Source organism: Acanthaster planci, linkage group LG04 (genome assembly GCF_054643075.1).
Source record: "Acanthaster planci isolate LZ-2023a linkage group LG04, COTS_SCS, whole genome shotgun sequence".
Lineage (NCBI taxonomy): Eukaryota > Metazoa > Echinodermata > Asteroidea > Valvatida > Acanthasteridae > Acanthaster > Acanthaster planci.
Window position 1 is genome coordinate 15,825,556 of NC_141780.1, and position 25,122 is coordinate 15,850,677.

Genomic DNA, 25,122 nt, shown 5'->3' on the forward strand with positions numbered 1-25,122 from the left:
CCAAGAAAAGTGTCATACTCTTCCACTAGCGTCCAATTTCAAGCCAGCCTTGTGCTTTGACACATACCGGTACATGTGCTTCTATTATATGCATCCTCGACGCAAGAACTTTGAAAGTGTCTGGTACCTGTCTGTTAAACATCAAGTTGCAAAGTGAGATTTACTGGAGTTGCTAAAAAAGCAAAGGAGAACTAACCTGGAATTTGCTGTCAGACAATCTTGGGCTTGAAGGCAATCAAAGATCCATTGCAGGTTCCGTACAGAAAAACCTCAAAGTCCCCAGCACCAAGAACACATTGACAGTGTTAGTCCTACCCTACAGTCTTCACAGATTCATCAATGTACATACTTCTACCGCACACCCACACAGTTGCCTCAATTCATCGCACCCCTTGAGCTCGGAAGATTGCACACACGTGAACCCCGCAGTCCGGCTCGGCCATGCACTAAAATCCAGGGCCTCGTTCTCTTAAAGACTGCAGTTGGTTTAAATTTGTTGCCTGGCAACCACTGCCAGAACGGATGCCTCTCAGTTCACTTAAGACCAATTTTTCTTCTTGGTGGTAGTAACACTGTCGTGCGCTGTCGTTACCATTTCGTGCAGAGATCACAAAAACAAGGAGGTTTGCTGTGTCGTCGGGCTGTAGTATGCCAGTCGGGTGCATGGACTTTGTGTTAGGAAAGAAATACATGTAACACTGAATGAGCCTTCATGCATGAAAGATCTTCATGTCCATTTGTGTACCAGTGCCACCTACATGCAGAGGCAGTGCCGTGATGGGGTCATACCGATGCTATTCTAGATTACTGACAGAACTTTATTAAATACTCATATTACAAGTTAATGGGCTACACTTTTATAAACCCGTGTACATATACATGTATATTCATTCACTCAGGTACATGTAGGAGCAAAGCTGAGTGAACTCTGTACAATGATGCCCTCTTCAAGGTTGTCCATGGACATCTCAACCAGGAGCCTGATGTTGATTTACCTGGGAGCTCAGTGGTGTTAGAAATGCTTGTCCTGCAGTAGGCTCTCTCAGCGTCCCACATTTGATGGTGTGTTAGTAGCCGCTTTTGAGTTTTTCAAGGGTGTTAGTTCTCAGGATTTTTTGCCTCTACCAGGTGTTGTAATCCACATATTCTGGATTTTGAGAGGTTTAATTATTCAGGTTTTGCCACTTTCTACAGTTTGTAAAAAAAAAAACCAAATAGGCTATTTGTGCAATCCAAGCCATTTTGGATACGGGGGAACACAAGCCTGATTAACGATTAAAACCTTACAAACCGTATTTTATGACTACCACTTTTAGTTACAAGCCCTCTGCTTGACGCTCGGTGGATTTCTCCTTATCCTCCATTTCACGGTCCCTGGTTTTACTCCACAAATGCCCGTACTTGTCCGTGTTGATGACAGCCCGCCATATGCTTCCCCACATTTTACTGTCTGTGACCGTGATGTGACCTTTCCCAGAGCACTGAAGTTTTCATTGTGACTGGTCAGCTACATTGTAACTTGTCAAGTTATATTGCTTCAAGAGAATTCAATCTGCCAGTGCACGCATACACTTGGTTGTCCCTCTGTCATTCAAGGGTCCAGGCACTGACGTTATCTTCGCCACATACTTTGTGCAGTTTTCAGTATGTACATGTGTTTGGGGAATTTCATGGAATACATGTTGATTTTTGGAATGCACTGAAAAAGGAGGAAGCTGCCAGGAATGGAAGCATTTTACATGTACATGTTCATACTGGGACATTTGGTGGAAATAACCCAGGAAAGATAGTCTGATTCAAATGGGAGTAATTTGAAACTGTGCTTCACACACTTATTTTTATGTAAGGGTGTGTGCACACAATCAAGTTGACATTCCTTTGGGATGAAGTGTATTAAGGAGTGCATGGTTAAGCTTGTCCATGCTGAACATGTACAATGTGTGTATGGCACTATAGCTGTGATGTCAAGCACGGAAGACACGACTCATCAGTTGAAAGATATTTCCTTTCAAATTGTGAGCCTGTGGTTACTCTTTACATGTTTATTGTCATGCACTCAAACAACCACAAATCACCTAAGAGAAGGAAACGTGTACATGTAGAATATCCTAATAGCAAAAACTCAATTTGGTTTTATGCACAAAGCAATACAACATCGGTTTTCTCCCTGGAACGACAGCACAGTTTTTAGCTCATGAATGTGGAAATTAGCATTTAGAAACAATTTGCACTCAAATACAAGAACGTTTTTGAAAGGGCTCAAGAGAAATTGGAAATGAGGTTTATTGAAACACAGAGGTGCATTTTCAGTGCGGTTAAATTCATCTACTTAGCCCATGCCACAACTGCAGCCGCATCTCCATTACATTTATATATTTATAACCGTTGCTCTCTCACAGGGCAATTCCACATTCTAAATTTGCAAATGCTGAATTGTTTTGGAGGTCTTATACGTAGCTGAGCAAAGGATGAAGAGTTTGCCTGTCAAAGACTAAAGTACACTTTACACCACCTTTAAATTGCCACCAGATTTGACAAGGCATGACTAGCATTCATGTGGCTGTATTGTTTGTTTTCTCTTACATGTCCACTACCTGGAAACAGGATGTTGTTAATTCAGAGGACAGAGACCCCTAGGCCTGTACTGTGTTGATATTTCAAACATGTTGAAAGTAGGCATGTCTCTATGTAGACCTTTCCCGTCACAAACGCAGGAGGTTTTACAAAGTTTGCAACAGGGAGATTTCCTCCTCCATATTGGAATGAAAGCCTTGTCAAAACCTACATGTATGTACAATTGTGTACATGTACCGTTCTGTGTAAATTATACACCAGTGGTTATCAGTGCTCCAAGCAACGATATTAACTGGATGGGCTTTTGTTGTCAAGGTGAAAACTTCTATGTACATGTAGATGTGCAGTTTTCTTTAACCAAAATACCAAAGATGTACTTGCACGTGCACCCAGCCGTTACACCAAAGCAAGCCCATCTACACGTGCGTGTATTATGGGCTAACCTTCACGGCTAGGAGGAGCCTGTGTACTTGGAAAAGCCATTGTTCAGCCTGACTCGTGAAGCATGACGTTTCATCATTGTGGTTGAAATTTGGGCTTCACCCCCATCACTTAATATGCCAAGCCAGAATTCTTAATATGTGCATGTACTCTACATGTATTATTGCCTTGTTGTTTCCTTGGTTTTTTATTTATTTTCCTGAAATTTGTTTTCCAAATTAAAAGTGCACTCTGGTGAGGAAAAATGCTCACTCATGTGCATGTAATTGTTATAGCTACGGTATAATGCCTTGGCTTGTTTTTTAAGTCAACACTTTGAAAACAGATGGGTACCGACAAGCACGTTTTGGCACTTTGTATACATGTAAATAGACAGGAAAAACCTGATGTCCAGGCTCCCCACTTTTAAAACCAACAATTCCAGGTTGGGTAGTTTTTAGTGAGTCTCCCATCCCGTCACTCACTGCACAGCACGGGGATCTTTACCACTGCTCACGAAACCCTTGGCCTGTTGTCACAATGCTATCATTGCTTATTGGCCTTTGGCTGATTTCTGAATTGATATTTTAAGGAAGAGCACCACATGTGCACCTGATGAGTGGCAAGTGAACAGGGCCGGTCCCCTCTGTCTGTCATCCCAGAAGCTATCTGTGACATTCCAAATTGGCCCTGACCACTGATTAGGGAAAATATGTAGGCATGTATCTGTTGGTAGGGTTGCTGGTTATCACAAGAGGTTGTCACATGGTGGAGGGATGGTCTCCTGGTGAGATGGATGTTGATTGATGGTGCTATGCTGGGTGCAGCTTCCTCATCTGTCATCCCTTTTCCCCCTAGCTGCTAGGGATGGTGGCTTTGTTTTGAGTGTACACATAAATGGCATATCTGTACAGGATGTGGGGCATGTAAATGTACATGTATGTACACAGGTTAATTGGAGCCATCAAATTCAACAGAAATGGGGGGTATGCCTCCCATTGGAGGTAATTACTGTACATGCAGAGTGCATCATGTTGACATCTTTGTAGATGGAGGCCTTCCCTGGCAATTCATAATGAAGGGAGATGAAACATCATGAGATGATATGATAGAGTTGATTTCATCGGTGCCCTTTCAGCATCTGAAGGTTGCATTGAATTCTTTTTCCCCCCAGGCTGAGGGTTTGTATTGAAATTTTTCTCCCTCAAGGATCTCAAGAATCATCAGTTTCTCTTTTCAGTCACCTTATCTGGAGATTGGGTAACACTGAGTAGAGAAATGTCTCTCATGATTACATCCCTCTGAGATAATGGAATAGCGGCTTGTGAGATTTTGCTCTTTTCACCGGAGAAACTGAAGTGAAATCGTTCCAGGTACATGAATGGTTCAAACTTCACTGACCACAACAGAAGTTAAAATGACTTTCTTGGACATTGAGGACTTCCTGTGTTTTATTCCTAGGAGGTTGAAGTGAAATGGCATGGGAGAGTCTTTGAAAAGCATCCAAGGATGAACAAGAAGGCTTTCTCTTTTTGAAATTGCCAATTTTCATCTGTTTTGAGGGATTACAAATAAAAGTGTTAGGTTACTTTTCTTATTCTTGAGAACAGTTTCTGTCAGTCTTGAGGTGGCAGACTGATTTTGTAAAGTGTTCAATGGTTGGATGTTTCAACGTGAAACTAAACACCCTTGTCTAAGACTGACAGCAAAGTATGGGAACACTAAACCTGTTACTTGAGAACTTCATCTTGGTGATATTCATGGGAGACTTGAAATATAACTTTTCATTCTGCTGATAGGGGTTGCTGGGTTCAAATTGTTTTTTTATCAAGTGGAATGTAGACGTGCATGTGCAGTCGTCCGACAGCCTTCACATTTCTTTGATATTAGGTATGATCTTCTGAACTTGCCAAGAAATTTGTGTCTTAAGATGAATACATGTAGTATCGTTTGATTCAAATGTCAGTATTTGAATCATGACTCTCATTTATACATGTACCCTCCTTTGTGTCGTTCAGGTCACGACTGCGGTCTGTACGTGATTTGCGTGGCCGAACACCTATGCCGGCAGATGATTGACGGCCGTGCAGAGGCGCTCCGACAGAAAGTGACGGGGAAGGTGGTCGGGGACAAACGGAAGGAACTAAAATCCCTCATCCTGGGCCTGGCCAGACAGAGCAGCAGATGATGGGAGGCTGGAGAAGGAGGGGAAGGGGGGGGGAGCCGGAGGAGGTCATTTGAGGAGTTTCTGAAGATGGTTGATGTGAGCCCAGTGCTGTTCCCGTGATGGGAAGTCTACTTGGCATACATTACATCAAGAAATGGGTGGATGTTTGGGTACAAAGCAGGGCCGACTGATGGAGGATTGTAAGAATTTTGGTCTGAGAAAGGGCTTTACTCTGGACTGCTCCATGTGCTACCCGCAAAGACTTAGAATTCTATTTTATTTGTTCACTTAATATTTTGGGGAATTCTGAGATGAGCAGATTTTAAGAGGTAGTCCCTTGTTTGCATTTTTTGGAATTTGGAAATGCATGTATATTATAAACACGTAATCATATGCATAATTAACATGGATTTGTTGCTGTTTCAGTTGACAAGAGGTGTCTCTTGAGAATCGAGAAGTAGATGGAGTGTCTAGATCCTGTTGCTGGTAATTGTGAAGAGCTGCCGAGTTTGCTAGATGTTACATAGCGATAATCATTCAACATGGGTACACCGTTTCAGTGTTAAGTAGACAGACACTCTAACATCTGTACACGTAAACTGCTGTGAAAAAAATCTTCTGGAAGGAGTTTCTGTATTCAGGACCCTACCGGTACATCTGAAAACGTGAGGTGGGGGGGGGATGTGTGCTGCTTGGTGACAAAACCTTGACGACCATCTGAATCTAGTGCAGAGAGTGTCCAGGCAGGTTTTTGAGAGAAACATCTTGAAGGTCTACATAACCTCCATATCCAGTCTCGATCTTTTTTTTTGGGGGGGGGATGTTTTTGATCGCCTGCTTTGACCCTGTACTCATCTTAGTCATAAATGTATGAAAATGTAGAAATTTGTTTTGTAATAGCATGTCTGTAAATTCTCTTGTAAATTATTAGGCCAAGGGCAGGACAAGTAAAATATTGAGCTTCTCATCTCCTGCTTCCTGTTTCCCAGCCTTTTTTTTACTTTGCAACTCATTTAAACTTTTTAGTTATTTATAACAGTATATTTCCAACAGATGAATATGTGAAATCAGTTACAGGTATATGTATATTTTGCTGAAACTAAAAGCTCCTAATCCAGTATTAAGTTTTAGCTTTAATATTGTATTTTTTCGGGATGGCAATATCTGTAATGTGTGACACCCGTGATTTTTTTGTCAGTGGAAAGTGACATTTTTCACCCTTCATCTTCCAATCGGATGAGGAAAAACACATGCCGACCAATCACAGTGTGACTTGTCGCTTGCTTGGAAAAAAAAACCTCCAGCGATTTATTAGCCGTCATTCAATAATTCCCGCAGCACCTCAGGCCACTGAAGTGAAAAGTACCCGTAATTGACTTGTTTGCTGTTATCTTGTCACGGACAGTGAGGTTTTTGGGCATTCTTTGGTCATACCCGATCAGATTGCTGGGTTTGGGGGCGGGGGATGGGGCTGGGGTTCCACTGTGACGTCGCTGATGACTAAAAAACAAAACTTGAGTAAAGCCAAAACCTGTCAAGTAATCAGTTGGTTACTCGTGTTTGCCACTTTTAGGGCGCTGCATTGTGGTCCACAGTGGTCTAATTTCAAGAGTGATACAGGAGCGAAACTAGATCCATTTGACCAGTGACAGTGTTTTGACAGAAGCAATTGCTGGTTACCGTTTTATCTTTTCGCCATCATTCTTACAGACTGATTTCTTATTTCTCTCGATGAGTGACATCGAAATATAAGTGTCAGGTTGATGATCTCCAATCCGTTCGTTGCTATTTTTTTTCTTTTTACAGGGGCCCGTGTCGGAATGTTCGAGGAAGACCTAAAAGTGTATAAACCATGCATGGATGCTATTTTGCGTGTACGGTTAACGACAAAACAAAGAGAATAAAATGACTTTCATCAACGGCGATAACTACATTTGATATGTGGTACCACCCCTGCCTTACACATGTACGAACAAACATTTCCCGACCCCCCAGCAAAAAAATCTTGGATTCGTCCTTGAGCTGCGTGGAATTGTTTAAGCATGGTTTAAGCTTACGAAAACCAATTTTAAGCATGTGGTGAAATCTGAAGATGAAGACATGCAGTGCTAGAATCCTGAGCGTTTCTCCTCACTGCGTCGAAATCCCGCGCTTACATAATGTCGTCGAAAAGCGAATGTTCCAGAGCAACGCGTCGGTATAGCTGGAAGAGATGTCATTATAACGATGCACCGCCCTGCCAAGGGGGGGGGGGGTTAGGCGTAACGACACAACGATTGGCGCCTCGGCAGTGGTTAAGTCGGAACTTAGTTCCCCCAAGCCACGGAGCTTATAAAACATCCCCAGACGAATTCGGACAATTTGTCAACATGCTGGCAATTAAAGCCGCCGGTGATTAAGTGCTCAGCGTTTTCTTATGTATGCCCCACGGTGTGATCATTGCATTTGCAAGCACGCGCATACGGTGCACGCGCCGACAAGCATGACTGATCAGAGAGTGGAACCATGTCATTGTGATGAATCGTTGGGTGCAGGCGGAGTAGTATTTGGGAAAACAGCATTGAAAATTCAGATGGATGTGCCCATTCCAGTTAATTACGGAAGTGGGTTTTGTTTTGGGAATGGACACTAGTGAAATCGAAAGCCCCCAGTGTTCTGTAGCTATCCATGCATGGTCAAAATGTCATGTAATTACCATTTCTCATTAACGGGAGGCTGCGTGGGCAGGAAGTGTCGATGGTATAGTCCTTTACAGGCAAACTTTGTTGAGTGGCGAGCATTCTTCAAGTGTCGTCTTTGTAGCACTTTAAACTTAACTTAGCCATTGCTCATTCTATATAAGTGACATTTGAACTTGCGCACCAAACCCCTTGCGAATATTTTGATTGAGTTTTACGTGTGTACATGGCGACAAGTTTTATTGAGGAAGACGTGAAACAGGATTTTTATGACTTTCTGGCAATGTTACTCAGACTTAATGACAGTAAAAAAAATAATAACTTCAACCTTTTACTTTTTATGCTAATGAATTTCCATATTCATGAGCTAAAGGGCGTGTCATCATAAGGCAGAACAGCTGTTCCTTCGTATCTCTGTGTACAAATATATTTAACACTAACTTTTCTACATTTCCTAGGAGTACGTTCGACTTGTTACCTGCTTGTAGCTTGTTTGAACAATAGTTATGGCCAAAATTTCTTCAAAACTTTGTTGCGGATCAAGTTAAATATCACCTTATTGTTACATCTAATGAAAAGAAGTACACGTATCTAGATCTTGTTTGCATTGCTGTTACACATAGTAATGTGTATCAAAAGTTGAGCTGAAAGTCTTACAATAAAGAGACAAAGCAAAATACTGGCTTTACAAAGAGGAGGGCAGGGCTCTTTTGGTGGGGATGCAGGGGGGGGGTAATTGCACCCTACAGCTTTAAACAATCAATAGGATTAGGTCTATTTGGAGATCTTGCTGTATACGTTTTCGTTTATTCCCGCCTTTCCTTTCTCCTAGTACTGTATTGTAACAGTTATTTTTTTCCATAGGACGTTGGAGGTATGGAATTGAAGTTGGAGGACTTAATGGAAACGGTGTCCAATGTCTGGAAGAAATTTAAGAAATGAAGCTACTCCCAGTGTGGAGAGCCTTGAATCACTCAGGTTGTCTACGAGTCTATGATCGTATGACTATCCTAGAAGAGGGCACTTTTTCCGACTCGTCAAACTCAACTTATAAAGCGATGCATGAATTACTTCGTTGCAGCTGGAAATACTCGTACACACTACGCTGTCGAAAGAGCTTAGGCCTACATCCATAACCATAGACTCGAGCATAATTTGAGGCTTCAGCCAAGTAATAAGGCTGTGTTCGAAGGTTTTGGTTGCGGCTACATTAGACTCGGCCTATGGGCCCCCGAGCTTGAGGGCGCAAGTTCCCTGACTACCGAGGCTCTTTTGGTGGGAAATTCGATTCGCTGGTCCACAAACAACCCTGAAATGCATACGTTGCTGTTGCGTCGCCCCCACAAAAGTGAACCACTCCAACCAACATGGCACATTTCTACCGATGAGGGTGTGCTCCTGCTTAAGGCGGAAAGGAGTTACCGTTGTGAGGCTCCCGTAGCCATATTGGGCCGTTGCCAGTTGATTGGGACAAGGTCACTGAACGAAGTTTTAATTCGCTATTGTGCTTGATGGTACTGCAGGTCAGTTTTTAGGCCCCAGATTTCCCGCGCTGACCAAATCACCGTTTGCGCTCCCCTCAGAGTGTTCTGCGGCTGGAGGGAGAGTTTGTAGAACAGAGGGGTGGAAGCCACCAACATGACTGTCGGCTTGTAGGCCCTAGGCCCTATTACTAGGAAATTTGGACAACACAGATTCTTCCAAAATGGCTCTATTTTGCAATGGAGTGTAGGCATCAGAAAATGACCTATCCAAAGCTTCGCGAACAAGTGAAGAGTTGGTTATTCTTCGATTATGGTTATCTTAAAAGAGAAAAGCGATTCTCTTTTCTTTTCCCATTTCCCTGTCTTATCAAAACGTGTAAAAAGTCCCTCAAGTAGCCTCTAGAAAGGCCATTAGAGACCATGAAGAAGTAATTCCAAAGTTTTTGGTCACCCTAGCCCCCCCAATTTGCTTCTAGGTCCACCCTTGTAAATGTGTAAACAGTGTGACTGTGACTACCACGGACGATTTTTCCTGTGAACTTACGATCACCCGGTGTTTCTGTGGCCAAGGATGGCTTATATTGCCATTATGGCAACATTTTCCTCGCCGATTACAGTTGATATCTCAACGGTGATCCAATATGCGAACGTTCCGATGAATTATAAACTGAATCCTTTCGGATATTTCAACTGTATGTGTGGGTTGGAAGTATCGAAGAAGATCCACAGGTGGGTACACTCGCTTATTTGTCGATTTTGTTTTGGTTTTGTTTTTAATAATAGACACCTTTGCCCCTCTCTTTTGTTTTGCTCTCACCCGTTCCTTTTATATGCCCCGCTCTTGTTCACCGGTTCCTCTTTATTTGAGGCGCCCTATTTTGTTAATCCCCGCCCCAGCCTTGTGCCAGGTCTCCTGCGGTTCTGCCCTATGATCAGTTAATTCATCACTTTCTTCGACAGAAAGAAAATAGAACTTGACATAGGTCGTAAATGTCTTTCCAAAAAACGTCTCGCGGAATTTTTCCCAGCGTATATATTCGTGGCAGTGCAGTGTGGGCATGATGAAACGTTACTTTAGCTGTGGCATTGCATTATGTGTCCACTTCATCTTTATCTGGCCTCCATTCGAACAGAGTAAGAGAAAAGAATGTAATTTACAGCGGATAGAGAACTGGTGTGCTTCAAAGAGGGGCATTTGGGTCGTAATCTATTCGAAAGAATTAAATTACCATCCAAGGAACAGACGTCGATGGGAGTGAGGACATAGACTGGTCATTTTGAGCGAATGGCCCGCAGTTAATCGACCACTTACACGAGTCATCAAGGCATGATGCATGGGTGAACAGAAAGGCCACGAAACAGCCGTAGAGACGTCGTGCCATGATATAATTTGTCGCGAAGAGTATTCTATGGTTTCGTTTTACTTGGAGCTCTTAGAGAAAGAGTGGAGTATCATACCGTTTTCATAGCTGGATGATGCTCGCGTCATCAACCCAGCCCCGAAGCTTTATTTTATTTATGCGTTATTTTGCAAGTGTAGTATCTTAAAACCTGATTGTTTTTTCCCGAGGAACGTTGCGGCCAAAGAGGAGCAAAACCCTCCCTAGACTTTTACAACCGTGCCTATCCTGTTCGTTGGTGACTTTGTCCAACAAGTTCCTATTGGATGAACACCCCAGTTGCGCCTTAACTTGCGGTTCCATGGTTACATGGAATCATGACAGATGTGGTTTCTGTATCATTTAGTCAGCAGCCTGTCATCTTCTGACACATCCCGCTAACTTTTAGAGCACGCTACGTGTGGAGTGGATGGATGACACTTATTCAATGAAATTTATTTTCATATGATTCCCAGGATCGGGAGTTTTCCACCTCAGCTGTTAATCTGTTCCAGTCTACAGTTGTAACAAAGAAGGAGTCCTGAAAGGCTTTGGCTTTATGTCGAATTTGTCTAAACATTTTATCATTCCCCTTTTAGATGTTTGATTGGGTTGAACATAATATCGAAATGGGACTGCCACCAGGCCATCCACCTCTTGCACATCATACATAATCTCAGCTTTTTTTTACTCCAGCTCTTCAGTGGTTCAATCTGAAGCGACGGCACAATTGCCAACCAGATCCTTGCTCCTCAAATCATTGTACTAGCTGTCGTTAAACTTGGGTCAGGTGGGCGTAAACGTACCCCACTCCGTAGTACGTGTATTTTGAGCGTCATTGGCAGAAATTAATCCAGCAAAAGTTCATTGGTGATCGAAGTGCACTGCTGACTTTGAGTCTCTCTTAATAATCCCAATTGAATTATTTGGTTTCTATTTTGGCTCACTGGATGAGGGTTTTGTTCCCACACGGCTCAACTTCAAAGGAAATAATATTAAAAAGGGTCGTGAGGCTGATTTGTTTGTATTTGATGTCGCTTTGCCTGTGGGGCGATTGTCCATAGCCTAAGCATACGGATTAAAAAGACTGATAACCCAAATGAGTCTGCCCGATCCAGTTGTGTAAGGTACTCATGGCGCTCGTGGGCGTCTCCAGGACTTGGGGGGGGGGTCAGTAAACCACTATTTTCCAAGGGGAAAATTTCCGGGCCGGGGGTAAATCTCTTATCAGCTACGGAGTTATAAGCTGTTAACTGTGCGATGGGGTCATTTTTGAGCTTTTTCAAGGTTGTTAATGACTTTTCATTCCCTTTTATCATTTTTAATTTTTTTTTTCGATTCCCATTTTTTCCCTTTCTGTTTTTCGGGAGAAGCTGCCCTTGCCCCCTCCCCTTACGACGCCTATGTTTTGGCGCCATTAGGTCTATTTCAAATAAACCTTTTACGAACTAACTTTGACCCAAATCTGGTACACCGAGTGCTTCAAATTCACGTGAACATAACAACTTGAATTCTCCTTACTAAAACCACTGTTGCTATACCTCGTGATTTGGGGCAAGCTTTTGCTTATTTACATAATAGACGCCTTGCAACAATACACTGTTCTCAATGGATAAGAAGGGCACAAAGGAACCAGTCCATTCCAAGGATGGTGGTCGCTATGCGAAAGCTTGCCCCAAATCAGGTGGTATTGCAACAGTGTCTTTAGTCTAGGGAATTTAAATCATGATGTTTTGTGCAGTCAGATAACTCTGTGCACCAGATTTTATTCAAATTTAACTCGCAAATGGCTTATGGCCAACGATCTACATGTGCAATTTTATAAAAGGAGGCGCTATTCAACGTGAACAGCATTCGCTGGTTCCTAGGCTGGTTCCCTGCTGTATCGACAAGTAGCACCAGCTACAAAAACTACGTCATGCTTCTCTTCTTTGTAGATGCATCGCACACAAGTGTGTTAGTGTTAACTGACATGATCAAACTTTTTAGAAGTGGAGATCAGAAAAAAATAATACACAAGACACAAATCAACTGAACGTTTTGCAATTTGACAGTGGGAAACTCTGCCAAGAAAAACAACTGTGCCCACGGCCAGTGTGCGTGGATACATGTACTGACGACAGTACGAGTACCTAACGTGGGTTCGGAAATCGTCAGCCAGTTTTGGCAATTTTCGAAAACGTGACTGTGATGGCTACATACCGGAAAAATATCTGTCCAAATAGTGGATATCTTTCGGTCTGGGAGTCAGACTACATCCCCACTGTGCTTGTAAAGTGCTGAAGAAGGGCCAATCCATTCTCAGAACTTCGTCCAGGGTCGAAGATGTAGCCTACGTCACACTTACTGCATGACGCGTGAAGCAGTCGGGTTACCTGTACCTGCTACCCTAAGGGTGCACTGCCCAATTCAAGGGAAATTCTTGGGCAGGCCGAGGCGCTCAAAAAGTACCCCTACAGTTTATTTGGAAAAAAGGAGATTGTGTGGCTCAAGAATTTGTGGGATTGTAAAAGAATGGCCCAGAATGAACTCCCTAGATTCAAGGGCTCCCATCCCAGGGCGAAGCATAGAAAAATGCCACTGAAAAATTGTCCCAAGAGCCTGAAAAGGTGGAGGGATGTCATTTGAAAAATGGCCGCTGACAGACTTGGGAACGTTCACTTTTTGGAAGGTGAGTTTGTTTTGGGTGGATAATTAAAAATTTCATTGGTTAACCTACTAAAAATTGAAAATCAATTGAGAGCTGAATGACCCCAGAACACTTTGTTTTTTGTTTGAGAGGCCTGAGGGACTTCGGTCGCCCGCACCAGGGCTGCAAACGTGGTCGATTTTACATTGTCTTCAATGGGGCTTCAATTAGTTCAGTGCACCCCTAAGGGTGCAGTGTCCCAATTCAAGGAAAATTCTCCGCCAGGCCGAGGTGCAGAAAAAGTACCCCCAGAGATTGTTTCGAAAAGAGGGGTCTGTTTGGGCCAGGAAATGGTGGAATTGTGTCAGTATGGCCCAGAATCATCTCTGTAGATTCAGGGGCACCCATCTGGGGGCAAAGCAGACAAAAATGGGATTGAAAATTAGTCAGAAGAGCCCCAGGAAGGTGAGGGATGTCATTTGAAAAATGGCCGCTGGGAGGGCTTGGCAACATTCACTTTTTGGGGGGTGAGTTTGTTTTGGGCGGATAATTAAAAAATTCATTGGTTAACCTACTAAAAATTGAAAATCAAATGAAATCTGAAGGACCAAACAGCACATTGATTTTTGTTTGAGAGGCCTCAGGGACTTCAGTTGCCTGCCATGGGGCTCCAAACTTGGTTGATTTTACACTATTTTCAATGGAGCTTGAATTAGTTCAGTGCACCCCTAAGCCAAATATGTGCAGAGCGCACGTGTCACGCGCCAGGGGAAGTGCTGACCTTTGGTACTGATGAATGGACTCTGAACTCAGTGAGTATTCGACAGAAATTACGTCGTGCATCCTGAAGCAGCTGCCCTTCAAAGCACCCTGCTAGAGCGATGGGCAGGAGCTAAGTGGACAGTATTGAACACATTTTGACACGAGGTGGCAAATAGGCCATAGGAATCGCGTGTTGTGAAAGCTTTTCCAAATTTTGTCTCCGTCTCCGACCTTAGCTGATTTCTTTAACCCCTTCATTTTCCACGGTTAAGCTCAACAAGAAGTCGTTTTAGAGAAGCGCCATGCTGTCAAATTATGAGCGGTTTCTTTCCCAAAGACGACCTAAACAAGTCGTGATAAATTTCCCTCTGCAAAGAGTTTCGACGGTTCGAAATTTCGTTTCCCAAGTCTATCGTATTTCAAAAGTTTGCTTTGCGCACTTAGGTACACATTATTGCAGCGTGTTTACGCACGAACCGTAATCATCCTTCGTCCAACTTTGATACGTCTGTTGTCTTTTTCCGATCGATTAGAGCTACCTTAGGCACAACAGCCAACCATCTTGGAAATGCATGGCGGTATGCATGTGCAAATGAAAACGAATCCTCCGGCCAAGTTGTCAAGTCGTTGGTCAGTGATTAAAAGAAATGGTTGGATCTACTTCAGTACTTCAGTAACTTCAGTAACTTATAGAAAGTAACTGAGGTTACAGTATTGTTTCATGATACTATAATTAGGCTTAGAGGGCAGCAACTACAGGCCTTTTTAGTTATTAACTATAGGCCTGACAAGGTTTCCTGCAGGCCTCAGGTGTCCGCGAAGGAGTACTTATGTAGCGGAACGCTTCTTGTTCGCCATGCGTGGGCTATAAATGTGCTGAGTGCATTGTAGATGATCTCCACCGACTATCAATCATGCAAGACATGTGGAATTACGTTGGCGCCAAAAAGACTCCGAAATATCGGTAATTTGAAATAAAAAAGTGAATGATTTATGGGAGCTGATAGCATGACCAAAATGAAGGCACTCACGCGTTTTCTACTTTAATAGGAACCAAAAAGCTGAGGCACATGTATGATACATGCCAGCACTCTGCCAAGAAAAGAAAGGCATTTTGGATATTTAACTGTACGTGTCATATTTGAAGCCGAATATTTCAGAGTCACAGAGCAATTCCCTTACATATCTCTGAATCCTTCTTGTATTCAATACAACTAGGCAACGAATAATGAATAAGGAATAAGCCCGGGGAATATAATCTATACAGAAGACAGTTACAGTACAACTAAACGGATATTTAATTAAAAACCACACTACATTACATGCCACCAAAAAGACAAGTTTTGAGTTTAGTTTTAAAAAGACTTTGTGTGTTCACATTTCTAATGTCAGCTGGTAAATTGTTCCACAGCGTAGGAGCGGCCGAAGAGAAAGTATGGCTACCTAGTGTAACCAACATGTTACCATTAGGAGTTTCTAATAAAACTCCACCTGTTGACATGACCTGAGGTTTATATGATGCTGACTTCAGACAGTAATTAACTAGCTTAAATACATGGGAGACGGGCCGTGTGAATATTTAAAAACAATGAGTAAAATGTTAAAATCAATCCTAAAGTTAACAGGAAGCTAGTGTAAACTGCTAGGATAGGAGGTACGTGTACATTGCGCCATCGGAGAGAATTCGTTACCAGCAAAGCTGCAGCTTTGTGAATCCTGTGTAACTTGGATAACTGGCAATTTGGCAACCCATAGGGTAATCCATTACATTAATCAAGACGACTGGTTACAAATGCGTTTAATGTTATGAAGATGATTGAAAACAGCAGAGGAGACTATTGTAATATGAGTTGACATTGACATATTTGAATCAAACCATGAACCGAGATTCCTATAACATCATGTACTGGCACGGTATTAGATTCACCGACAGCAATGGAAAGAATGTTTTTCTTAGACAATTGTTGTTTCGTCTCAATTAGACAAATAAACTCTGTTTTACTATCATTTAACAAAAGTCTGTTATGAAACATACATGTATACATATATATGTATATTTTATAAAGTGTTAGAAATACTAAGCTCCTGAGGACCCCCCCGGGTGCGCCACTGTCCAAACCCACCAACACCCCCTCCTTTCCTAAAACAAGTTTCGCCGGCCCCCTACTAACTAACGCTGATATAAAATGAATGGTCACTTCACGCACCTTCTTTTCCTCTCGGTTAATAATTCACAGGGGATCGATTCTCACCTTGCCACTTCCCGAATTGAAATGTGATGAGAAATACACCTGAGCTCAGAATGACTTTATCAAGCTCCATCCATGTGAACTGTAAGTGTTAGCAGTCTAACCTCGTTGGATTTTTAACATCACGTATCAATGCACTTCCGGGGATGCCCCAGTGAGTCGTCTCATCGACTTTTACTGAGTATCAGTTTCACGAGGCCAGGACAGAACGGCCAAAATCATCGTAAGAATGTACAATATGCACGTCACTGAAAGCACTGGCATTGACGAGGTTTTTTTTTTTTGCATGCATAGTTAATTCCGCGCGCGTAATGCTGACCTTCAGGGTGCTGGGTCTCTCTATGTTTGAAGTCATTGTTTTGGTGGAAATGGACTGAGTGCCGGGTAGGAAGAAGGGACAAGGGCATTAGAGAGAGAAGCCAGAGACCATGGAGTATCCTCTTTCATTCCCCAAGGACGTGGGTACGCTCCGATCAGAAGTACTCCAAGCAGACGACAATGGCACATTGGAATTTCACGCTGGTCCATCAATACAACTCTCCTTTTTCGTGAGCTCGAAAGATCCAAATACAACAGATTCCGGTTGATGTTTTCAGATGTATATTTAACTTTGCACAAAATCCTAACTTTTACTCCCCGACCCCCCCTTAAAAGTAGAGGGTGGCAAATTGGTATTATTTTACTCCTAGAAACGACTGTCCAATCTTTCTCAAACGTAGGAGGGCTTTCCACTCTACAAGAAACGGGGAAGTGCCGTTTCCAAAGTGTTGGCGCATTCACCTCCCCAAGCAGCATGGCAGGCTGGAGGGACGAAGCAACCTCAATTTCCACGCCCCCGCTGGATACGCTCTTGCCCTGTGCGCATAGCATGCGCACAGTAGTTAAACCCCTCCCCCTACACACCCATACGTAATCCCTAACTACCCTTAGACTTGAAAAGACCTGTGGCGACCATATTGGTTAAATCCAAATGGTGTTGTGAAAGGCGTATTATTTTGATAATTTTTGATGTATAGAAGGTAGTCCGTGGAATAAAAGGGAAAAGAGAACAAAATTAACTCAGTGAAACAAGCACGAGATGATCTGTTTGAGTACCCTCCCCACGCGGTGTAGGCAACGTTAACGACCCCTCCCTGTGCGCGTAAGCCGCTGGATTAGGTTTCGCCAAGGGCGACGTCTTAAAACATGTCTCGCCTCTCGACACCAACTACAAGGCAGAGAGAGAGAGAAAGAGAGGGCAGAAAAAGGCAGAGTGGATACGTTCGAGGAGGAAAAGGGAGTTCGGAAACAAGTGACAAGTTCATCCGGTGACGAGGCGCCAAAGTGTAAGAGGATATTGCCAAGGTTTACGATGCAGTCTCCATGACAACGGGTGCAGTGACTGCAAGGTCCTTACCCTCTCCTCTAAAAAACCTGCCTCTGCTGGATACTGGGCAAGAAATGCCAGCCTAAGTGGATATTATTTGTGACTACAGTCTATATGGGCTAATTCCGCTGTCAATTTAATCCCTCGCAGAGAATAAGTTTTACAAGTCTAATACAACTTTAGAACGTGCTCGAGCTCATTCGGCTTCTTGCGAGCAGATGAGCTGCTTGTGAGTTACCTGCAGCGCCCTCTACGGTACACATCGTCCGTGACTTTCCATATTTTTGAAAAAGTTTGGTTACTGTCATTATTATGACTTTCAGTATGTTATCAATATGCACCAATGTCTTTTCAAGTTTATGTTCCCAGAGAGAGTTTTGAACATATAAATTTATTGACAGTTTTAAATTAGTGATAATTACTAGCAAAAGAGGAAAAACGGTGGTGTTGTTTTTAGACCATTGTACCAAGTTAAACTGTTTCGCAATTTTTTTCTCACTTGTTTTGACTCGGTTTTTGCCCTAGAATCCCCCCTTTGCGAATAAAAGTGAACACATCTTGATCTGCAATTCTTCCTTCACCCCTATGAGGAGGATGGCATCGACTGGATGCTGAATCGTGTCATGCTCTGGCCGATGGTGGCGTTCTACGACCTTGGCAGATCGGAAGGGGGGGGGATATTTCTGGACTTTTTCGTTTTCCTTCCCAAAAGCTCCCAAATTAAGCGTCAACTTCCATAGAGGTCACAGAAAGATAATGCTAAGGTCCTCTAAATAATAACAACAAAATACCCCCTAACTTGTTTTCGGATCCGCCTGTTTTGACGCACAGACTCTCCCAATAGCCAAAGCAAAAGCGGACATGAAAAAAACAAACTGTTTTTTTTTTATCTAGTTGATGAAATATCGACCACCCTCATTTACGAACAATGCAGTGCACCAAACCAGTCGCTGTAAAACGAACTTACGGTCTTCTTGCAATCTCATTCTCAGGGTTTTGACAACATAGGCCGCATCGTTTTTTGCTGAATTGGAACGCCTTATCAACGCTCGCAAGGTCGTTAGTTACACGAGGGATGTTGCCATCATAAGCTACATTCCATCGCAACTGACACCCTCTTTAATTAGAAGCAGTGCCTGTCATGTGATAACAGCATAGATCAAGCTTCCTTGGGAGTGAGAATAAGAAAATACCAAGTTTTCAAGAGGGCTCAAGTTAGTATATAGTTTCAAAATGTGTTTCGTTATGATAAGGAGGAATAGGCTCATCTCCTCATGGTTGACTGAATCATTTTTGTTCTTCCTATATTTTCTTTTACCGAATCGATTTTTAAAACTTTGAAGGAATTTGTTTGACTAAACTGAGTGTAACACTAAAAGCCGCTGATCTGTAGTTTATTTGTTCGACCAGGGAGGTGTACAATTCTGTGTTTACTTCCATTGTGACATCACTTATTATTGGACTCTTCCCCCTCACACATGCTCGTAACCATTACATTTGTATCCTTGTGGGAATTTCCTCTGTTCTTGTGTAGTAAAAAAATTAATGTGTGAAGTGCAATTCTCTAAATGCTTCCATTTGGCCCTGAATCAAAAAAGCTGAAATTTCGACCGAACGTCCCTTAAATATAACAACTCAATTTGCGTTAATTTCACTTTAAAAATTCCTTCGTTTTGAGTAAATTCCAAATATCAGTTTCGTTAAATAAAGGTCTAAGAACCCCACAAGTGCAACAAATGTTCCTTGTGTGGGGTACTTCCCATTGTTCTGGTACCCCACAAAAGCACTCAAAACACACCCACCCCTGTGATAAAGTGACCAGGAATGTCATCTCTTTATTATACTGTGTAATGGATACAAAGGGCAAGAATCGCTGCGTCTTAGTAACGTGCCAAAATGTGGTGGGAATAGTCGTATGATCTAAATATGCAAAGTTTAACATCTCTTCTTGGAGTATTTTGTCAGACTTGATCAAGGAACATTTTGGTAAGAGCCTACAAATAATTATTGCAATTGTTTAAAGTGGTGGTGTGACAAATAACATTATCTTTCCTCAGTACACTATAACCAGCGGCCATAATTACAATAAAGATATGATACAACTCATACACATTCAAAATATAACTTAATATGAGTACGTGTAGAACTCTTAGCATAAATCTTCAAGTACGTAGTGCTTGCCACATTTTCAATGCCTCGGTGATTTACTCGGATATTTCTTGACAATAATCACTTTTAAGTGCTTGCTATTTGGAAAGTGCATAATACTGAAACGTGTTGGTTACATGCTCTAAGCGGTCCGTCAGCGTCGCGTCTTTGTCTAGTATGCCCGATTGCTCGACGTTTTAGTTTCGGCTTTCTTTCCCTGCCTGCAAATCGCCTCAACCTTTCTGAAAGTTTAGATGAAACCCAGGTCGTCACAATCGTCACAATTTTGGCCCGAACAGCTACCGGTTTATAAAGTCTTGGTTAAGCGTAGCAAATCATGGACGCATGCATGACGGTAGATGCGAGATTCCGGAGGAACTGAGGGTGATCCTTTAAGGTTGGGAAGGGCCACAGCAGTTTTGAAGATGTTCAAAACTATCAATGGTGAAGCGACGAAGAAGCGGAGAAATCCTAGTGCAATCGTAATTCAAATTTGAGACGGTTGCTAAGTATAAATGCAGGTGATAAATCTTCATTAATCTAACAACACTCGTAATTGAAACGTGAATAATCGTCTGTAATTGCCGTAGCTTATTTCCGATTCTAGCGGACGAGAACCGTCGACATCGTACTAGATCGTAACATATCACGGCGCAAACGTGATGAATCTGCTTGACGTTCGTGTCCTTAATATCCGTAGGCTTACCGTTGAACAACTGTCCGTTTCCGTATTAAAGAAGTTGCAAATGGCCCCTACGGTTAATCGAGGGTTACTGGGGCCAAAATCGTGACAGTTTTACCTGGGCTTTACTGCTGAAGCCTGTTCTTTCCAGATGCGCAGATCTTCTGTTCACGCAAAGTGTGGCACAAAGGTACCGTCCCCGTAACTCCGTGAAGATACAGTCATACGGAGCAATGGGATGATGGTAGGACGAAAATAAAAGATGCTTAATTCCAGTAGTACTAAAGTTGGTGACGGGGACGATGGTAAAGATGGCCGTTGTAAGGATGACGCCAACGGGTAATAGAAGACGGGAGGCCATAGCCCTGGGAATGGCGTTGAGAGGCTTTCAAGGGCGGATCCACAACCTATTTTTATTGGGGGGGGGTGGAAGGATGGGGGATTTCTTCATACCTCCGTGGTCTGTCCAAGATCGAGGTGAGGCTTAACTTCTACACGCATCGGGAAGGAAGGCAAATTAAAGAGTACTAAAAACAGTCGTCCTTCTTCTCAACCCCGAAAGGAGGGGGAAATAACGTCCTTGTTGGACCTACCGATGAAGGCTTTGCCGAGTTGGGGGGCCAGGGTCTGACTGAGGCTCTAGATATACGAGTATTAAGGTTATCGAAATGCACTGGAAAAAGTAATGGATATCGGATACAGAGAAACGGAACAGAAAAAAAGAAAGTTCTTGTCAATTATGTCGGGTATTCTCCAGACCTGTCGATGTCCTTGTCGTCGTCTAAGTCGTCTTTGGAAACCACTCGCCCCCTTACCCTGACTTCAGGTAACTAATAGGCTCTTTGTACATGTACAGTTTGCCTGTACGCAATGAGTGAGGTGCTCATGAGCCTGTGGAGTTAAGGGTACAGTGAAATCGTTGGGCCAAATGTCAGATGACAAACGATTTTGTTTTCAAGAAGTTAGTATTGAGGCACCGGGCTGAATTACACTGTGTTCGTGTTACCTCAGCAGTCTACACAAACACCTGACTTTATCTCTTCTTGTCATTAGTATTAATACACATCGAAAGATGAAATCTTTATTTCATGGTATGAGTCATTTGAAAGTTATTTTACTAAAACTCAATCATATTGATTCTCACCGTGTCCAAAAGGACAAATTACCACACGATACCAATACGAGTATGATACTTTATGATTTGTTGATAAAAATGGACAAAATAATTATACAAGAAGTGTATCTGACCACTTCACAGCGTCATGTTCATCCGACCGTCAGGTCACAAATAATTAATGCTTCCAAATTGTCAGCTAAGACAGAAACGTCGTGGTGCATCGTCGCTGTTCAGTTCGGTAAATCTCGAAGAATAACTGTGTACACTGAAGTTTTCACGATATTCATAATAATACGTTTACCAAAAGTAAACTATTTTGAAAGATTGCTCCAATCCAGCCAGATTGCATATTCATGAGTTGATACTAGATCAGCACGGTGCATCAGCATCCCACAATGCAATGCACCATCAAACGTCAGTGCATGGCACACCGTCGTACTCTTCGCGGCGCCACTCTATGCAGTTTTTCTTGTTTGGCGCGTCTAGCCTGGGGTCAAGCACCATCTTTATGCTCTTGGTGAGCGGTGATTTCTCCGTGTAGGCTTTCTCGTCTGAGTCCAGGTCTGTCTCCCGTCTCTCGTCCTCGTGGTGGATCTCGCACTTGATCACCACACGGTGCTTGGCGTCATCGTCCTGCTTGGGGACGTCATCGTCCATCTCCTCCGCACGGACCATGGGTGCCAGCTTGGGGGCGAGCGCCCTCCAGCGGGAGCCGTGCTTTAGAATCGATCGCTTGGGCACTTGGTGGGGCTCCTGAGCCGTCAGACCGTTCACGACCCGCATCTCTATCCCCTCACCACTCTGGGTCTGGCTCTGCGGCTGGGCCTGAGACTGCTGAAAATGGCGGGCCACTACGCCCTTCCACCGCATGTGCAAGGTCGGCGACCGCTTAATCAGGATACCCTTCTTGGTGGGCGACCGGCGGGCCATAGACGGCGACCTGGTCGGTGACCGCGTCGGGCTGGTGTTGGGAGATTTCTTCAGAATACCCGGAGGGTTCTTCTTCTTGATCGGGGAGAGAGATGAAGCGGACTTGGCGGCTCCAGATGGCGGCTGCTTAGCACAGGGCCGCCAATTCTTGAACTCTGGATCGTTTGAGTTCTGTATGAGTTTTAAAGAAGAGAGACCTTATCTAAAAAGCTTGAAAAGATCAATGTTGCGTCTTTCGTCGCGCAGCCACTGTTTGTAATTTTTAGGTTGCGATGTAAGTAATTCAAGTGACTGATCCTGCTTTTTGAGCAAGGGGATTTTTGGTTTCTGAAACGGTCGTTTTCTGTTTACAAAACTATCGCTGCCACCGAAGGAAGGTGCTAGTACCAAAAGTGCGCATTCAATTCTGCTAGAAAGCTCGACATTGTACCCTTTCTAGATGTTTTAATTGAGCGAGTCTAGACAACTCCACAACGTACGTTGCTCACCTTTCCAGGCACGCCAAGGTAGGACGTTTGGCTAGCTGCCGTCTCGCTAGCCAGTGTCTCCGACGACGATCCCGTCTCTATGCGCTGTTCCGATGAGGAGGGCGACGTCGAGTCCTCTCCGTTCGCCTGGTGATCTCTCTTCTTCTCGGCTGCCGCCGCTTCCTTTTCTTTCTTCTTGAGCGACACGACAGGGAGACTAGCTGCCTCGTCCTCTTCCGTACCCCCTGACGTCGATGCGTTGGAGCGAATCATCGGCATATCGTACACATCCTGTCCAAAAAAGTAAATTGAGGAAATAGCATAGGAACTAGTTGCGTTTCTTAGTAACATTTTAAATGGAGAACCGATTACAAAACTCACCATCAACGTTTTTCGACAGTGAGATACTTCATGCGTGTACGTTCTTGTCTGAGAAGCAAAGTGCTTTTCGCTGCCACGTTTTCTGTAATGAACGAATGAATTGAACAGAACCAAGGTTAAAAAGGCTGAAAGAAAACAAAGGTTGGGACAAACAAAAGCAAAGTTCCTAACCACACAGCCTCTCCGGCTGTATATACTCAGGTGCAGGGAGCTAGAGTCATCACTGACAATGAATTACGAACATTTCACAAGGAGCCCTTTTCACTTGAGGCCAGTGTTGTATTCGAGTCCATCACAAGCCCTTTCAAAAGTCCTTTCACAAGGCCAGTCACAAGTAACAGGGTGAACAATGACAAAAGAATGCTTTCGTCACAGTTTCATTGAATAGCTTGTGAAATGGCTGGAGGCTGTTTGAAGATACCAATCCCTTCCTGTATCATCCTTTTCAACATCTCCCCTTCCCTCGGAAGAAATAAACTATCTGAACTCGATATCGTTCGACGAGACAAACATGTTTCTGGACAACGAGCTTTGATATTTGGCGGTGGTCTTGGGAAACTTGTAAGGAAAACAGGAAAAGGTACCTGAATCATTTAAAGAAAAATCGTGCATTATCAAAGGGAAACTACTGCTATCGCACAGCCAAACTTATTAGACCACTCACTTGCTTTGGACCCGTTTTTCGAGGGCGAAACAAGTCAGCCACACGCATAGGAGTAAGGCAACGCTGAGACATACGGCGGTCACCAACATCTCCAACTGTCGGTACTCCTCGTCTGACATTTCTGCAAGAGAGTGGCAGAAAAAAATGAGGCTGTAACAAAATTGAATATAAAAAATTACTTTGCCAATTCCATTTCCATTATTACTTCTGTCACTAGCTGTACGCATGTCCTGTGACACGCACACCTAAGTACCAACGCTTTCTCCTTCCGACACCTTTTCTCTGCAAACCTCTCCGCTAACTTGTCATGGGCTAGTACTAACCCCATGACAGCTGCATTGCGTCCAAAGTGTAGCTAGGAGGCTTTGGTCCACTCGTTTAAAACAATGTGTAATGTATCTTACCCTCAAAAACAAACGTGCAGTTATGATGTCATCATAATTCCTCATGCATGCACTGCTCCTTGTTCCGCCGACAAACTATGCCAGTTTACAGTGTATTATGCGTAGTGAACCAAACCAAACCAACAGAAAAAAATAGGGCTTAGATGGAGATGCCCTGTACGAAGGAACAGTACAAGGTGTTTCTGTTCCAACATTGTATTACACACTGTAGTGTATTTGTTTTTCCCGGCCCCATAACCTAGCAGAGTCTATTCAACATTTTCGAGGAAATAAATCAATTTTTTATCTACTTTACTGCGCATAATGCCTGGACATCCATCCAATGCAAAACCCTATTTAATGTACGGATATGACCTTATTTGCGCCATGTTGGTTCCTATTGTGCCTTGCGTGTTGTAAAAATGAAGAAAAGTGCAAAAACTTCACGACGTTGTGGAGTAACACCTTGTAGACGCTTTCACGCTAATTTAGTAAAATTGGACCTACTGTTCATGTTTTATACATTTTATGGACTTTGTGCAGAAAAAATGGTGACCCGTGGAGCGTATTGTGTTTAGAATTTTTTTGTAAGTTAAAAATCAATTTATCTGAGCTAGATTGAGTTGAATTTCAGTACATTTG

At 43.1% G+C, this 25,122-nt stretch overlaps 3 protein-coding genes across 6 annotated transcripts in view; 1 reads left to right on the forward strand and 2 right to left on the reverse strand.

Moving 5' to 3' along the window:
- LOC110974009 (histamine H1 receptor-like) overlaps positions 1-1,225 on the reverse strand; it is a 117,879-nt gene extending 116,654 nt beyond the window's left edge. For all 4 annotated transcript variants that reach the window (XM_087135224.1, XM_022225299.2, XM_022225295.2 and 1 more), the window contains exon 1: positions 197-1,225. The gene's annotated coding sequence lies outside the window, so the exon portion shown is untranslated. The remainder of the gene's footprint in view (positions 1-196) is intronic.
- Positions 1-7,099, forward strand: part of LOC110974010 (sentrin-specific protease 8-like) — a 39,281-nt gene extending 32,182 nt beyond the window's left edge. The window contains exon 6 of the mRNA XM_022225301.2: positions 5,013-7,099. Within this exon, the coding sequence (XP_022080993.2) occupies positions 5,013-5,182 (170 nt within the window). The 3' untranslated portion in view covers positions 5,183-7,099. The remainder of the gene's footprint in view (positions 1-5,012) is intronic.
- Positions 7,100-19,518: 12,419 nt separating this feature from the next.
- Positions 19,519-25,122, reverse strand: part of LOC110974079 (uncharacterized) — a 38,034-nt gene continuing 32,430 nt past the window's right edge. Inside the window, exons 5-8 of the mRNA XM_022225430.2 lie at positions 24,098-24,218; positions 23,434-23,515; positions 23,074-23,343; positions 19,519-22,756 (exon numbers count right to left, since the gene is read on the reverse strand). Coding sequence (XP_022081122.2) covers positions 22,064-22,756; positions 23,074-23,343; positions 23,434-23,515; positions 24,098-24,218 — 1,166 coding nt within the window. The 3' untranslated portion in view covers positions 19,519-22,063. The remainder of the gene's footprint in view (positions 22,757-23,073; positions 23,344-23,433; positions 23,516-24,097; positions 24,219-25,122) is intronic.